This window comes from Convolutriloba macropyga, chromosome 7 (assembly GCF_964194025.1).
Source record: "Convolutriloba macropyga chromosome 7, txConMacr16.3, whole genome shotgun sequence".
Classification (NCBI taxonomy): Eukaryota; Metazoa; Xenacoelomorpha; order Acoela; family Convolutidae; genus Convolutriloba; species Convolutriloba macropyga.
The window spans coordinates 19,141,666-19,159,581 of record NC_134474.1 but is presented as its reverse complement, the minus strand read 5'-3'; the positions used below and the strand labels follow the sequence as shown (position 1 = coordinate 19,159,581).

Genomic DNA, 17,916 nt, shown 5'->3' with positions numbered 1-17,916 from the left:
ACTTTGGTTTTTCGGGTCGTAAGATGTTAAGTGCGACGAAGTCGGTTGGTTAGGTGACCCGGTGACAAAAACAGTTTTCCTGAATAATTTTCCTTGTGCTTTTGGTTAGGAATATCGTAACTGTTTGAGATAAAAAAACACGGCGGGCCATGGGGTACATCTGCTCAAAATCCAAATTTCAATGTTTGCATGTTTGCAAACATTGGAATTTGGATTTTGAGGAGATGTACCCTAATGCCCGCCTTTTTTTTGACACCTACAAACAAAGGGCTATCTAGATTGTTATTTTGCGCTAATAAAAATTTTTGCCCAGATTTGGAATAACTTGTCTAAAAAATGAATTTATGTGAAGGCCATAATTTTTGCCTCAGTTTTGTGTGTGTCTGTTTTGTTTGTGCCGTATGTGTTTTGCTCCAATTTTGGGTGATCAAATACTGCGCTCGTCGAATATTAAAAGCAGTTTTGTCTGTTTTGCGGAGAAAAAAAAACGTTTCTTATCTGTCTCCAAGAAAAAAACTTGGCGAGCGTTCTTGATTTCACTCAGAACAATGTTCTTTTTTAACTCAGACATTGAGTAGAGTATAGCTAAGGACCCTCTGTTGTGACAGATGAATTAAGGCAGCTTTTTTTAACGTGCGCGTTTGATTAATGGAGAAAATTCCGTTCAACTTGTGTTGGTGGGGTGATTTCGTACAAGCGTTCTGGTGCTCTTCCGAGGAAACCTAATGTCATTCTAACGTGCTCGGCAATAAGTTATGCAGTTGTGTGTTAGTTGTGCTAGTTTTCCCTACAATTTAGCGTCTGCTAATGCTTTATGACAGTATTGAACGTTTAATTAAGTCCAGAAAAAAAATGAAGTTTTTAAAGAAAAAAGTTTTCGATACTTCTTACTTTGGTTTTTCGGGTCGTAAGATGTTAAGTGCGACGAAGTCGGTTGGTTAGGTGACCCGGTGACAAAAACAGTTTTCCTGAATAATTTTCCTTGTGCTTTTGGTTAGGAATATCGTAACTGTTTGAGATAAAAAAACACGGCGGGCCATGGGGTACATCTGCTCAAAATCCAAATTTCAATGTTTGCATGTTTGCAAACATTGGAATTTGGATTTTGAGGAGATGTACCCTAATGCCCGCCTTTTTTTTGACACCTACAAACAAAGGGCTATCTAGATCGTTATTTTGCGCTAATAAAAATTTTTGCCCAGATTTGGAATAACTTGTCTAAAAAATGAATTTATGTGAAGGCCATAATTTTTGCCTCAATTTTGTGTGTCTGTTTTGTTTGTGCCGTATGTGTTTTGCTCCAATTTTGGGTGATCAAATACTGCGCTCGTCGAATATTAAAAGCAGTTTTGTCTGTTTTGCGGAGAAAAAAAAACGTTTCTTATCTGTCTCCAAGAAAAAAACTTGGCGACCGTTCTTGATTTCACTCAGAACAATGTTCTTTTTTAACTCAGACATTGAGTAGAGTATAGCTAAGGACCCTCTGTTGTGACAGATGAATTAAGGCAGCTTTTTTTAACGTGCGCGTTTGATTAATGGAGAAAATTCCGTTCAACTTGTGTTGGTGGGGTGATTTCGTACAAGCGTTCTGGTGCTCTTCCGAGGAAACCTAATGTCATTCTAACGTGCTCGGCAATAAGTTATGCAGTTGTGTGTTAGTTGTGCTAGTTTTCCCTACAATTTAGCGTCTGCTAATGCTTTATGACAGTATTGAACGTTTAATTAAGTCCAGAAAAAAAATGAAGTTTTTAAAGAAAAAAGTTTTCGATACTTCTTACTTTGGTTTTTCGGGTCGTAAGATGTTAAGTGCGACGAAGTCGGTTGGTTAGGTGACCCGGTGACAAAAACAGTTTTCCTGAATAATTTTCCTTGTGCTTTTGGTTAGGAATATCGTAACTGTTTGAGATAAAAAAACACGGCGGGCCATGGGGTACATCTGCTCAAAATCCAAATTTCAATGTTTGCATGTTTGCAAACATTGGAATTTGGATTTTGAGGAGATGTACCCTAATGCCCGCCTTTTTTTTGACACCTACAAACAAAGGGCTATCTAGATTGTTATTTTGCGCTAATAAAAATTTTTGCCCAGATTTGGAATAACTTGTCTAAAAAATGAATTTATGTGAAGGCCATAATTTTTGCCTCAGTTTTGTGTGTGTCTGTTTTGTTTGTGCCGTATGTGTTTTGCTCCAATTTTGGGTGATCAAATACTGCGCTCGTCGAATATTAAAAGCAGTTTTGTCTGTTTTGCGGAGAAAAAAAAACGTTTCTTATCTGTCTCCAAGAAAAAAACTTGGCGAGCGTTCTTGATTTCACTCAGAACAATGTTCTTTTTTAACTCAGACATTGAGTAGAGTATAGCTAAGGACCCTCTGTTGTGACAGATGAATTAAGGCAGCTTTTTTTAACGTGCGCGTTTGATTAATGGAGAAAATTCCGTTCAACTTGTGTTGGTGGGGTGATTTCGTACAAGCGTTCTGGTGCTCTTCCGAGGAAACCTAATGTCATTCTAACGTGCTCGGCAATAAGTTATGCAGTTGTGTGTTAGTTGTGCTAGTTTTCCCTACAATTTAGCGTCTGCTAATGCTTTATGACAGTATTGAACGTTTAATTAAGTCCAGAAAAAAAATGAAGTTTTTAAAGAAAAAAGTTTTCGATACTTCTTACTTTGGTTTTTCGGGTCGTAAGATGTTAAGTGCGACGAAGTCGGTTGGTTAGGTGACCCGGTGACAAAAACAGTTTTCCTGAATAATTTTCCTTGTGCTTTTGGTTAGGAATATCGTAACTGTTTGAGATAAAAAAAACACGGCGGGCCATGGGGTACATCTGCTCAAAATCCAAATTTCAATGTTTGCATGTTTGCAAACATTGGAATTTGGATTTTGAGGAGATGTACCCTAATGCCCGCCTTTTTTTTGACACCTACAAACAAAGGGCTATCTAGATCGTTATTTTGCGCTAATAAAAATTTTTGCCCAGATTTGGAATAACTTGTCTAAAAAATGAATTTATGTGAAGGCCATAATTTTTGCCTCAATTTTGTGTGTGTCTGTTTTGTTTGTGCCGTATGTGTTTTGCTCCAATTTTGGGTGATCAAATACTGCGCTCGTCGAATATTAAAAGCAGTTTTGTCTGTTTTGCGGAGAAAAAAAAACGTTTCTTATCTGTCTCCAAGAAAAAAAACTTGGCGACCGTTCTTGATTTCACTCAGAACAATGTTCTTTTTTAACTCAGACATTGAGTAGAGTATAGCTAAGGACCCTCTGTTGTGACAGATGAATTAAGGCAGCTTTTTTTAACGTGCGCGTTTGATTAATGGAGAAAATTCCATTCAACTTGTGTTGGTGGGGTGATTTCGTACAAGCGTTCTGGTGCTCTTCCGAGGAAACCTAATGTCATTCTAACGTGCTCGGCAATAAGTTATGCAGTTGTGTGTTAGTTGTGCTAGTTTTCCCTACAATTTAGCGTCTGCTAATGCTTTATGACAGTATTGAACGTTTAATTAAGTCCAGAAAAAAATGAAGTTTTTAAAGAAAAAAGTTTTCGATACTTCTTACTTTGGTTTTTCGGGTCGTAAGATGTTAAGTGCGACGAAGTCGGTTGGTTAGGTGACCCGGTGACAAAAACAGTTTTCCTGAATAATTTTCCTTGTGCTTTTGTTTAGGAATATCGTAACTGTTTGAGATAAAAAAACACGGCGGGCCATGGGGTACATCTGCTCAAAATCCAAATTTCAATGTTTGCATGTTTGCAAACATTGGAATTTGGATTTTGAGGAGATGTACCCTAATGCCCGCCTTTTTTTTGACACCTACAAACAAAGGGCTATCTAGATCGTTATTTTGCGCTAATAAAAATTTTTGCCCAGATTTGGAATAACTTGTCTAAAAAATGAATTTATGTGAAGGCCATAATTTTTGCCTCAATTTTGTGTGTGTCTGTTTTGTTTGTGCCGTATGTGTTTTGCTCCAATTTTGGGTGATCAAATACTGCGCTCGTCGAATATTAAAAGCAGTTTTGTCTGTTTTGCGGAGAAAAAAAAACGTTTCTTATCTGTCTCCAAGAAAAAAACTTGGCGACCGTTCTTGATTTCACTCAGAACAATGTTCTTTTTTAACTCAGACATTGAGTAGAGTATAGCTAAGGACCCTCTGTTGTGACAGATGAATTAAGGCAGCTTTTTTTAACGTGCGCGTTTGATTAATGGAGAAAATTCCGTTCAACTTGTGTTGGTGGGGTGATTTCGTACAAGCGTTCTGGTGCTCTTCCGAGGAAACCTAATGTCATTCTAACGTGCTCGGCAATAAGTTATGCAGTTGTGTGTTAGTTGTGCTAGTTTTCCCTACAATTTAGCGTCTGCTAATGCTTTATGACAGTATTGAACGTTTAATTAAGTCCAGAAAAAAAATGAAGTTTTTAAAGAAAAAAGTTTTCGATACTTCTTACTTTGGTTTTTCGGGTCGTAAGATGTTAAGTGCGACGAAGTCGGTTGGTTAGGTGACCCGGTGACAAAAACAGTTTTCCTGAATAATTTTCCTTGTGCTTTTGGTTAGGAATATCGTAACTGTTTGAGATAAAAAAACACGGCGGGCCATGGGGTACATCTGCTCAAAATCCAAATTTCAATGTTTGCATGTTTGCAAACATTGGAATTTGGATTTTGAGGAGATGTACCCTAATGCCCGCCTTTTTTTGACACCTACAAACAAAGGGCTATCTAGATCGTTATTTTGCGCTAATAAAAATTTTTGCCCAGATTTGGAATAACTTGTCTAAAAAATGAATTTATGTGAAGGCCATAATTTTTGCCTCAATTTTGTGTGTGTCTGTTTTGTTTGTGCCGTATGTGTTTTGCTCCAATTTTGGGTGATCAAATACTGCGCTCGTCGAATATTAAAAGCAGTTTTGTCTGTTTTGCGGAGAAAAAAAAACGTTTCTTATCTGTCTCCAAGAAAAAAACTTGGCGACCGTTCTTGATTTCACTCAGAACAATGTTCTTTTTTAACTCAGACATTGAGTAGAGTATAGCTAAGGACCCTCTGTTGTGACAGATGAATTAAGGCAGCTTTTTTTAACGTGCGCGTTTGATTAATGGAGAAAATTCCGTTCAACTTGTGTTGGTGGGGTGATTTCGTACAAGCGTTCTGGTGCTCTTCCGAGGAAACCTAATGTCATTCTAACGTGCTCGGCAATAAGTTATGCAGTTGTGTGTTAGTTGTGCTAGTTTTCCCTACAATTTAGCGTCTGCTAATGCTTTATGACAGTATTGAACGTTTAATTAAGTCCAGAAAAAAAATGAAGTTTTTAAAGAAAAAAGTTTTCGATACTTCTTACTTTGGTTTTTCGGGTCGTAAGATGTTAAGTGCGACGAAGTCGGTTGGTTAGGTGACCCGGTGACAAAAACAGTTTTCCTGAATAATTTTCCTTGTGCTTTTGGTTAGGAATATCGTAACTGTTTGAGATAGAAAAACACGGCGGGTCATGGGGTACATCTGCTCAAAATCCAAATTTCAATGTTTGCATGTTTGCAAACATTGGAATTTGGATTTTGAGGAGATGTACCCTAATGCCCGCCTTTTTTTTGACACCTACAAACAAAGGGCTATCTAGATCGTTATTTTGCGCTAATAAAAATTTTTGCCCAGATTTGGAATAACTTGTCTAAAAAATGAATTTATGTGAAGGCCATAATTTTTGCCTCAGTTTTGTGTGTGTCTGTTTTGTTTGTGCCGTATGTGTTTTGCTCCAATTTTGGGTGATCAAATACTGCGCTCGTCGAATATTAAAAGCAGTTTTGTCTGTTTTGCGGAGAAAAAAAACGTTTCTTATCTGTCTCCAAGAAAAAAACTTGGCGAGCGTTCTTGATTTCACTCAGAACAATGTTCTTTTTTAACTCAGACATTGAGTAGAGTATAGCTAAGGACCCTCTGTTGTGACAGATGAATTAAGGCAGCTTTTTTTAACGTGCGCGTTTGATTAATGGAGAAAATTCCGTTCAACTTGTGTTGGTGGGGTGATTTCGTACAAGCGTTCTGGTGCTCTTCCGAGGAAACCTAATGTCATTCTAACGTGCTCGGCAATAAGTTATGCAGTTGTGTGTTAGTTGTGCTAGTTTTCCCTACAATTTAGCGTCTGCTAATGCTTTATGACAGTATTGAACGTTTAATTAAGTCCAGAAAAAAAATGAAGTTTTTAAAGAAAAAAGTTTTCGATACTTCTTACTTTGGTTTTTCGGGTCGTAAGATGTTAAGTGCGACGAAGTCGGTTGGTTAGGTGACCCGGAGACAAAAACAGTTTTCCTGAATAATTTTCCTTGTGCTTTTGGTTAGGAATATCGTAACTGTTTGAGATAAAAAAACACGGCGGGCCATGGGGTACATCTGCTCAAAATCCAAATTTCAATGTTTGCATGTTTGCAAACATTGGAATTTGGATTTTGAGGAGATGTACCCTAATGCCCGCCTTTTTTTTTGACACCTACAAACAAAGGGCTATCTAGATCGTTATTTTGCGCTAATAAAAATTTTTGCCCAGATTTGGAATAACTTGTCTAAAAATTGAATTTATGTGAAGGCCATAATTTTTGCCTCAATTTTGTGTGTGTCTGTTTTGTTTGTGCCGTATGTGTTTTGCTCCAATTTTGGGTGATCAAATACTGCGCTCGTCGAACATTAAAAACAGTTTTGTCTGTTTTGCGGAGAAAAAAAACGTTTCTTATCTGTCTCCAAGAAAAAAACTTGGCGACCGTTCTTGATTTCACTCAGAACAATGTTCTTTTTTAACTCAGACATTGAGTAGAGTATAGCTAAGGACCCTCTGTTGTGACAGATGAATTAAGGCAGCTTTTTTAACGTGCGCGTTTGATTAATGGAGAAAATTCCGTTCAACTTGTGTTGGTGGGGTGATTTCGTACAAGCGTTCTGGTGCTCTTCCGAGGAAACCTAATGTCATTCTAACGTGCTCGGCAATAAGTTATGCAGTTGTGTGTTAGTTGTGCTAGTTTTCCCTACAATTTTGCGTCTGCTAATGCTTTATGACAGTATTGAACGTTTAATTAAGTCCAGAAAAAAAATGAAGTTTTTAAAGAAAAAAGTTTTCGATACTTCTTACTTTGGTTTTTCGGGTCGTAAGATGTTAAGTGCGACGAAGTCGGTTGGTTAGGTGACCCGGTGACAAAAACAGTTTTCCTGAATAATTTTCCTTGTGCTTTTGGTTAGGAATATCGTAACTGTTTGAGATAAAAAACACGGCGGGCCATGGGGTACATCTGCTCAAAATCCAAATTTCAATGTTTGCATGTTTGCAAACATTGGAATTTGGATTTTGAGGAGATGTACCCTAATGCCCGCCTTTTTTTTTTTGACACCTACAAACAAAGGGCTATCTAGATCGTTATTTTGCGCTAATAAAAATTTTTGCCCAGATTTGGAATAACTTGTCTAAAAAATGAATTTATGTGAAGGCCATAATTTTTGCCTCAATTTTGTGTGTGTCTGTTTTGTTTGTGCCGTATGTGTTTTGCTCCAATTTTGGGTGATCAAATACTGCGCTCGTCGAATATTAAAAGCAGTTTTGTCTGTTTTGCGGAGAAAAAAAAACGTTTCTTATCTGTCTCCAAGAAAAAAACTTGGCGACCGTTCTTGATTTCACTCAGAACAATGTTCTTTTTTAACTCAGACATTGAGTAGAGTATAGCTAAGGACCCTCTGTTGTGACAGATGAATTAAGGCAGCTTTTTTTAACGTGCGCGTTTGATTAATGGAGAAAATTCCGTTCAACTTGTGTTGGTGGGGTGATTTCGTACAAGCGTTCTGGTGCTCTTCCGAGGAAACCTAATGTCATTCTAACGTGCTCGGCAATAAGTTATGCAGTTGTGTGTTAGTTGTGCTAGTTTTCCCTACAATTTAGCGTCTGCTAATGCTTTATGACAGTATTGAACGTTTAATTAAGTCCAGAAAAAAAATGAAGTTTTTAAAGAAAAAAGTTTTCGATACTTCTTACTTTGGTTTTTCGGGTCGTAAGATGTTAAGTGCGACGAAGTCGGTTGGTTAGGTGACCCGGTGACAAAAACAGTTTTCCTGAATAATTTTCCTTGTGCTTTTGGTTAGGAATATCGTAACTGTTTGAGATAAAAAAACACGGCGGGCCATGGGGTACATCTGCTCAAAATCCAAATTTCAATGTTTGCATGTTTGCAAACATTGGAATTTGGATTTTGAGGAGATGTACCCTAATGCCCGCCTTTTTTTGACACCTACAAACAAAGGGCTATCTAGATCGTTATTTTGCGCTAATAAAAATTTTTGCCCAGATTTGGAATAACTTGTCTAAAAAATGAATTTATGTGAAGGCCATAATTTTTGCCTCAATTTTGTGTGTGTCTGTTTTGTTTGTGCCGTATGTGTTTTGCTCCAATTTTGGGTGATCAAATACTGCGCTCGTCGAATATTAAAAGCAGTTTTGTCTGTTTTGCGGAGAAAAAAAACGTTTCTTATCTGTCTCCAAGAAAAAAACTTGGCGACCGTTCTTGATTTCACTCAGAACAATGTTCTTTTTTAACTCAGACATTGAGTAGAGTATAGCTAAGGACCCTCTGTTGTGACAGATGAATTAAGGCAGCTTTTTTTAACGTGCGCGTTTGATTAATGGAGAAAATTCCGTTCAACTTGTGTTGGTGGGGTGATTTCGTACAAGCGTTCTGGTGCTCTTCCGAGGAAACCTAATGTCATTCCAACGTGCTCGGCAATAAGTTATGCAGTTGTGTGTTAGTTGTGCTAGTTTTCCCTACAATTTAGCGTCTGCTATTGCTTTATGACAGTATTGAACGTTTAATTAAGTCCAGAAAAAAAATGAAGTTTTTAAAGAAAAAAGTTTTCGATACTTCTTACTTTGGTTTTTCGGGTCGTAAGATGTTAAGTGCGACGAAGTCGGTTGGTTAGGTGACCCGGTGATAAAAAAAAGTTTTCCTGAATAATTTTCCTTGTGCTTTTGGTTAGGAATATCGTAACAGATTGAGATAAAAAAACACGGCGGGCCATGGGGTACATCTGCTCAAAATCCAAATTTCCAGGTTTGCATGTTTGCAAACATTGGAATTTGGATTTTGAGGAGATGTACCCTAATGCCCGCCTTTTTTTTGACACCTACAAACAAAGGGCTATCTAGATCGTTATTTTGCGCTAATAAAAATTTTTGCCCAGATTTGGAATAACTTGTCTAAAAAATGAATTTATGTGAAGGCCATAATTTTTGCCTCAATTTTGTGTGTGTCTGTTTTGTTTGTGCCGTATGTGTTTTGCTCCAATTTTGGGTGATCAAATACTGCGCTCGTCGAATATTAAAAGCAGTTTTGTCTGTTTTGCGGAGAAAAAAAAACGTTTCTTATCTGTCTCCAAGAAAAAAAACTTGGCGACCGTTCTTGATTTCACTCAGAACAATGTTCTTTTTTAACTCAGACATTGAGTAGAGTATAGCTAAGGACCCTCTGTTGTGACAGATGAATTAAGGCAGCTTTTTTTAACGTGCGCGTTTGATTAATGGAGAAAATTCCGTTCAACTTGTGTTGGTGGGGTGATTTCGTACAAGCGTTCTGGTGCTCTTCCGAGGAAACCTAATGTCATTCTAACGTGCTCGGCAATAAGTTATGCAGTTGTGTGTTAGTTGTGCTAGTTTTCCCTACAATTTAGCGTCTGCTAATGCTTTATGACAGTATTGAACGTTTAATTAAGTCCAGAAAAAAATGAAGTTTTTAAAGAAAAAAGTTTTCGATACTTCTTACTTTGGTTTTTCGGGTCGTAAGATGTTAAGTGCGACGAAGTCGGTTGGTTAGGTGACCCGGTGACAAAAACAGTTTTCCTGAATAATTTTCCTTGTGCTTTTGGTTAGGAATATCGTAACTGTTTGAGATAAAAAAACACGGCGGGCCATGGGGTACATCTGCTCAAAATCCAAATTTCAATGTTTGCATGTTTGCAAACATTGGAATTTGGATTTTGAGGAGATGTACCCTAATGCCCGCCTTTTTTTTGACACCTACAAACAAAGGGCTATCTAGATCGTTATTTTGCGCTAATAAAAATTTTTGCCCAGATTTGGAATAACTTGTCTAAAAAATGAATTTATGTGAAGGCCATAATTTTTGCCTGTTTTGTGTGTGTCTGTTTTGTTTGTGCCGTATGTGTTTTGCTCCAATTTTGGGTGATCAAATACTGCGCTCGTCGAATATTAAAAGCAGTTTTGTCTGTTTTGCGGAGAAAAAAAAACGTTTCTTATCTGTCTCCAAGAAAAAAACTTGGCGAGCGTTCTTGATTTCACTCAGAACAATGTTCTTTTTTAACTCAGACATTGAGTAGAGTATAGCTAAGGACCCTCTGTTGTGACAGATGAATTAAGGCAGCTTTTTTTAACGTGCGCGTTTGATTAATGGAGAAAATTCCGTTCAACTTGTGTTGGTGGGGTGATTTCGTACAAGCGTTCTGGTGCTCTTCCGAGGAAACCTAATGTCATTCTAACGTGCTCGGCAATAAGTTATGCAGTTGTGTGTTAGTTGTGCTAGTTTTCCCTACAATTTAGCGTCTGCTAATGCTTTATGACAGTATTGAACGTTTAATTAAGTCCAGAAAAAAAATGAAGTTTTTAAAGAAAAAAGTTTTCGATACTTCTTACTTTGGTTTTTCGGGTCGTAAGATGTTAAGTGCGACGAAGTCGGTTGGTTAGGTGACCCGGTGACAAAAACAGTTTTCCTGAATAATTTTCCTTGTGCTTTTGGTTAGGAATATCGTAACTGTTTGAGATAAAAAAACACGGCGGGCCATGGGGTACATCTGCTCAAAATCCAAATTTCAATGTTTGCATGTTTGCAAACATTGGAATTTGGATTTTGAGGAGATGTACCCTAATGCCCGCCTTTTGTTTGACACCTACAAACAAAGGGCTATCTAGATCGTTATTTTGCGCTAATAAAATTTTTTGCCCAGATTTGGAATAACTTGTCTAAAAAATGAATTTATGTGAAGGCCATAATTTTTGCCCCAATTTTGTGTGTGTCTGTTTTGTTTGTGCCGTATGTGTTTTGCTCCAATTTTGGGTGATCAAATACTGCGCTCGTCGAATATTAAAAGCAGTTTTGTCTGTTTTGCGGAGAAAAAAAACGTTTCTTATCTGTCTCCAAGAAAAAAACTTGGCGAGCGTTCTTGATTTCACTCAGAACAATGTTCTTTTTTAACTCAGACATTGAGTAGAGTATAGCTAAGGACCCTCTGTTGTGACAGATGAATTAAGGCAGCTTTTTTTAACGTGCGCGTTTGATTAATGGAGAAAATTCCGTTCAACTTGTGTTGGTGGGGTGATTTCGTACAAGCGTTCTGGTGCTCTTCCGAGGAAACCTAATGTCATTCTAACGTGCTCGGCAATAAGTTATGCAGTTGTGTGTTAGTTGTGCTAGTTTTCCCTACAATTTAGCGTCTGCTAATGCTTTATGACAGTATTGAACGTTTAATTAAGTCCAGAAAAAAAATGAAGTTTTTAAAGAAAAAAGTTTTCGATACTTCTTACTTTGGTTTTTCGGGTCGTAAGATGTTAAGTGCGACGAAGTCGGTTGGTTAGGTGACCCGGTGACAAAAACAGTTTTCCTGAATAATTTTCCTTGTGCTTTTGGTTAGGAATATCGTAACTGTTTGAGATAAAAAAACACGGCGGGCCATGGGGTACATCTGCTCAAAATCCAAATTTCAATGTTTGCATGTTTGCAAACATTGGAATTTGGATTTTGAGGAGATGTACCCTAATGCCCGCCTTTTTTTTGACACCTACAAACAAAGGGCTATCTAGATCGTTATTTTGCGCTAATAAAATTTTTTGCCCAGATTTGGAATAACTTGTCTAAAAAATGAATTTATGTGAAGGCCATAATTTTTGCCTCAATTTTGTGTGTGTCTGTTTTGTTTGTGCCGTATGTGTTTTGCTCCAATTTTGGGTGATCAAATACTGCGCTCGTCGAATATTAAAAGCAGTTTTGTCTGTTTTGCGGAGAAAAAAAAACGTTTCTTATCTGTCTCCAAGAAAAAAACTTGGCGACCGTTCTTGATTTCACTCAGAACAATGTTCTTTTTTAACTCAGACATTGAGTAGAGTATAGCTAAGGACCCTCTGTTGTGACAGATGAATTAAGGCAGCTTTTTTTAACGTGCGCGTTTGATTAATGGAGAAAATTCCGTTCAACTTGTGTTGGTGGGGTGATTTCGTACAAGCGTTCTGGTGCTCTTCCGAGGAAACCTAATGTCATTCTAACGTGCTCGGCAATAAGTTATGCAGTTGTGTGTTAGTTGTGCTAGTTTTCCCTACAATTTAGGGTCTGCTAATGCTTTATGACAGTATTGAACGTTTAATTAAGTCCAGAAAAAAAATGAAGTTTTTAAAGAAAAAAGTTTTCGATACTTCTTACTTTGGTTTTTCGGGTCGTAAGATGTTAAGTGCGACGAAGTCGGTTGGTTAGGTGACCCGGTGACAAAAACAGTTTTCCTGAATAATTTTCCTTGTGCTTTTTGTTAGGAATATCGTAACTGTTTGAGATAAAAAAAACACGGCGGGCCATGGGGTACATCTGCTCAAAATCCAAATTTCAATGTTTGCATGTTTGCAAACATTGGAATTTGGATTTTGAGGAGATGTACCCTAATGCCCGCCTTTTTTTTTGACACCTACAAACAAAGGGCTATCTAGATCGTTATTTTGCGCTAATAAAAATTTTTGCCCAGATTTGGAATAACTTGTCTAAAAAATGAATTTATGTGAAGGCCATAATTTTTGCCTCAATTTTGTGTGTGTCTGTTTTGTTTGTGCCGTATGTGTTTTGCTCCAATTTTGGGTGATCAAATACTGCGCTCGTCGAATATTAAAAGCAGTTTTGTCTGTTTTGCGGAGAAAAAAAAACGTTTCTTATCTGTCTCCAAGAAAAAAACTTGGCGACCGTTCTTGATTTCACTCAGAACAATGTTCTTTTTTAACTCAGACATTGAGTAGAGTATAGCTAAGGACCCTCTGTTGTGACAGATGAATTAAGGCAGCTTTTTTTAACGTGCGCGTTTGATTAATGGAGAAAATTCCGTTCAACTTGTGTTGGTGGGGTGATTTCGTACAAGCGTTCTGGTGCTCTTCCGAGGAAACCTAATATTTTCTGAAACGTTTTTTATCTGTCTCTAAGAAAAAAACTTGGCGAGCGTTCTTGATTTCACTCAGAACAATCATAATTTTACCGGTTTTCCCGGTAAGACCAGCAGCTCATTCCCGGAAATACTTGCGGGAATTTTAAATTTCCCAGTTTCCCCGGTAAAATCCCGGCCGGTAAATCCCGGAAATACTGGCGGGAATCTTAAATTTCCCGATTTTCCCGGTAAGAGCCCGGCGGAGAAATCCCGGAAAAACTGGCGGGAATCTTAAAGTTCCCGAGTTTCCCGGTAAGATCCCACTGGTGAATCCCGGAAATCCCGCCGAGATTTAATTTTTTCCCGGTTTTCCTGTCAGGATTCTTAAATGTCCCGGATTTCCCGGCGGGAAATGCGGGATCTTGCTCTATCTTGGCACATCTTGAAATTCCCGGTAATTTTCCCGGTAAGATCCCCGGATCTTCCCCGTGTATTTCCCGGATCTTGTCGGGAAAAAAACCGGGATCTTAATAAGATTTCCGGGATTCGACGCACTGGGATAACATCACAGAGAATAAAACTAGCGCAAAAAATTTCATACGTTTGCAAAACTTGGAACACTGGGAAAACTTGAAACAGGGGCAGATGGGTGAAAACAATCAAAACTTATTGGTTACATTGCTGCTCTCAGTTAGTCGAATCTTACTAAAAATAAACCTCATCGACAAATATATTTCAACAATAGAAAATATTGGGTATATTTTGGGTATTTTTCCCTGCTGTCATCCTACCATTAGCACTGCTGCTCCTGTATGCTTCTTCTCCATCGTTAAGCACAGTCGCCTGAACTTCTCCAACAGACGTTGATGGCTAAAAGTAGCAACGTGAGGGTTTGTGGGAATACATACATTATACGCAATGAATTAATAATAATAATTAATAATTGTGGTTTCTGCGTAATCGCAGTGGAACAGCATTACGCCTACAGTAGCCTGTTTTCAGCTGCCCTTTTTCTTATTATTGCCCACATTTCAGACTGATCTTTTCATGAGCAGCATTGCTCTTTTTTTGGTGACTATAGCCACTTTTTTTGCGTCTGAAACTTTCACGTGGTACCATCATTGCAGCCAACATTGGTCAGGTTATGGTCAATCTGAAGCTATGGTTAAGTAAGAGCTCATCCTCACACAGACAGCTTCACGGAGGCAGGGGATTGAACTCTCAATCATTGGCGTGTGATAAAACGTAAAAGGAAATAAACAAAAACGATTAAGAGGAAAGATGGAAATCAGATACATAGGCAGGCATAATACCAGAGTGTCAAGGTTACGTTTAATGATTCAGCTAAAATCACAGGTTTTAAAACAAATATGTTGAAAAAAATACTAATTGACCCGACTCTAACAAAACCGTTTTATTCTTAGAAAATTTACAGACTTGAATCATTCTCTTAGTTATTAAAAAGAAACAAAGTTGAACAAAGCCCTTATTCGGTCCGCCAAGGCAATATGCTCGTTTCTGAAACTCGTATGTATGCCCAATTTTTTTTACCAAGCAGAAAGGAGGTGTCCGGGAAGAGATAACTGACATGAAAAGTAAAACATTGGCCTCATTTTTGCAATTTCAACAACGGGGCATTGCATATTAGGCAAATTTCGATTAGGAGCACGAATTTTTTGCCTCCATTAGAGAAGAGAGAAAGAGAGAGAATTAATTTATCCCGGCCTATAAACCAAATGTACAAAGAAGGATAATCAAATCACGACATAAATCACAATCAAACATCGAAAAATAAATGCATTTAATATATCCAACAATCAAATTAAAATTTATTCTAGATTATTTTAGGCTGGGAAAGGACGCACGACGAGGTACTTAGACATACTTTCCAGCGTGCCCTGTAATTTAAACGTCAGAGTGGATAAACTCAATCTTTTTTAATGATTTCTTTGTAAATGATTTCTTTTTTTTGTAAATGACTTCTTTTTTAGCAACCTTTAACTGCTCGAACTCATTGCTCCACCAGAGCCCGGAGATAAGTACTTAAACTACATCGAATTGAAACTTGTTTACAGCAGAGAGCAACGTTGTAAAGTAAAAATTGTCGTGTTTTGTCAAATGGTCCTATGAAGGAGGAAAAAGTGACAAAAACTGTCTTTAGAAATTGAAAAAAGTGATTTTTGACAGCAGAAATCGAATCGCGGTGCCTTCTACGAAGGCACCGCACAATTTTTGCGGATACTTTTCAATTATTTGCAAAGAATTTCCAGGAGTTGCAGGGATGTAACAAATTAGGCACAATTTTTTCAGTTAAGGTTTGAGGAAATTAGACAAAGACTAATTGAGACCTTCGCAAAAAGCACCTCAAAATCCACTCGACGCTATGTAGTCAAGTGTCCCTGAAATTTGTCTGCACATCAAAAAATTTATAAAAATACATCAATTAGTTTGCTAATTTCTTTCCTGAATGTTGAGTGATTTGCACCATTTTACCTCAATATTTTCACTTTCCGCGTGCAATGTTTAATAAGTATTTTGATTAAATTAATGGATACGTTATCAGCACGCTCTCTATTCTTTCACCCAAAATAATCATACTTTGTCGAAATCCTCTGCCGGGTATGGCTAAAGTGTTTAAATAATGCAAAAATGTCATAAAGTATTACATTTTAAATGGAATTTGTCAAGCTTTTTGAACGTACAAAAATTGAACATAGGGACACTTAACTGCATTATAGTGACGACAAAGATTTTAAAGTAATGTTTTCAAGCGTTTTAATCAGTATTCGCCAAAACTCTAAAGCCAAAAAAACTTTTACTCAATGCATGCAAAAATATCGGTTGACTAGTATCCTAGTATCTCGTTTTCGTCTAGCATCCACCTCCCCACAAAAACGACTCTCATCTCAACCCCCAACGCTCATTAAATAAAATAGGCCTAAGAAAGATACGTCTTAAAAAGATCAGCGAAGAAAATACGTCTTAGAATGATCACCGCCAGAGCACCAGACAAAAGGAAATTGGCCGTTTTAACCGCACCATAAATGGTTTTTCACTTGGGATTACAACATGGGTTTTATAACAACCATTTACTGCTTTTAATAACAAATTAAAACAACCGACTAACGTCGGGCGAATTGCTCTCAAACGACCGGTTGGCTTCGTCAGTAGCTGGGCACGGTTTAGTGAGCTAGCTTTAGCTTAATTGAAGGGGCGTAAGTGAGCGCAGCGGGGGGGGGGGGGGGGTGCACCCGGTGGCTGTTAGGGTGGCAACAGTGGGTGGGGGAGGGTGGCAACAATCTCTTAAGAAACGCCTTTCACACCATAAGTATAAGTCTCCAAAACAGTGAGCTGAAACAGAGCTGAAAGGCTCCAAGAGCACTTAATGCCCGCTGGGCGCTACCTATTTATCTCGTTTTTGAGGACGAAAAGTCAAATGTGTCAGACGAAAAATTGGTCAAGCGAAAAATCGCACAAAAAATCGACAGGACTAACATAATTGCTACAAACTTCGTTTGAGAGCGATTAATGATCTGTTAACTAAGGAAGGACAACTAACACGTTTTTCAAGATGCTGCAGAACATTGGTCTGAAAAAAATACTGCAGTTCTCGCAAAAACATATCCCGCAAACTGCCGTAAAATCGCCACCATTGATTTCCACAACCACGGTTGGGCTTGGAAGAATAGAAAAAAAAACTGATTTTCGTACAAAAACAATTTTAAAAAGCAAAATATTTTGCTTTCATTTTGTAGTTAGACATACTTTGGTTTTTCAATAAGAGGAAACAGGGCCTGGTAACAAAACCAGAAAGCATTAGAGATGGTAACTAACACTTATGAGAATGAAGTACATGCAGTGGTATATCCCGTTTCTACCATTGATTTCGTTTCTCCTTTTGTTGATTCTAGATTATTTTGGCGAGAAACTGCAGTTTAATAGCAGTTTGAGCAAAAAGAGAGAACATTAAAGCCTAAAAAGCCTAAAGGTAAGTAAAAAGATTTCATACAACAAGCTGTGAACTAAGATAAAGCGAATCAAAATTTTATTTGATGAAGTTACGAGTTTCGTGAGGTAAAAAATGTACAAAGTATGCCAAATGAATGCAAGAGTAAAAATTCAGCTAAAAACTTTTCAAAAAAAATGGTACCTCAATCAAGGAAAGAAAGAGCTATAAGTTGAAGCCGGTAAACTGACGATAACCGTCAAAAAAACCAATGATGATGCCTGTTTTTTTAGACTAAGGGACAAAACCAAAAGAAAAGCAACAAAAACAGGCAAGTCTGCCATTTCTGAGAAGAAACACTTTAATCATAAAAAACCGACTGCTCAGAACTCAAAAATTTAATTAAATTACTTCATGTCCCTTAGCAACCGATTACGACCGCCAACAATGATACCAAATTTACTGACAAAACAAACTAAACAGTGTGCAAAATTTCGCTTTTAAATTTTTAAAACAAATTGTACCAACGCCATAGAAATGAACAGCTACGAATTGAACGAATTATATCAATTGTTCAACCTTCACTAACAACTAATGATTAACCTCATGATTACTATGATTGGTCAAATGATTAATCAGGGAGACATGAAAAAAAGAACAAAGATCGGCAAAAAGCAAAAATGCGCCATAGTTTTTAGATACAGATAGTGCCCAAGTAACGGGAAACAGTTACTATAATCACAAAAGCTCAATTACTACCATATTAGAAAACAGAGAGGACTTTCATTAATGAGACTAAGTGATCACACGACAAACGATTTCAAAACG

At 37.6% G+C, this 17,916-nt stretch overlaps 1 protein-coding gene across 6 annotated transcripts in view; it reads right to left on the bottom strand.

The window, feature by feature from the left end:
• Positions 1 to 17,916, bottom strand: part of LOC142342675 (uncharacterized) — a 173,700-nt gene that overhangs the window by 39,560 nt on the left and 116,224 nt on the right. For all 6 annotated transcript variants that reach the window (XM_075394153.1, XM_075394147.1, XM_075394148.1 and 3 more), the window contains one exon: positions 13,934 to 14,012. In XM_075394153.1, coding sequence (XP_075250268.1) covers positions 13,934 to 14,012 — 79 coding nt within the window. The remainder of the gene's footprint in view (positions 1 to 13,933; positions 14,013 to 17,916) is intronic.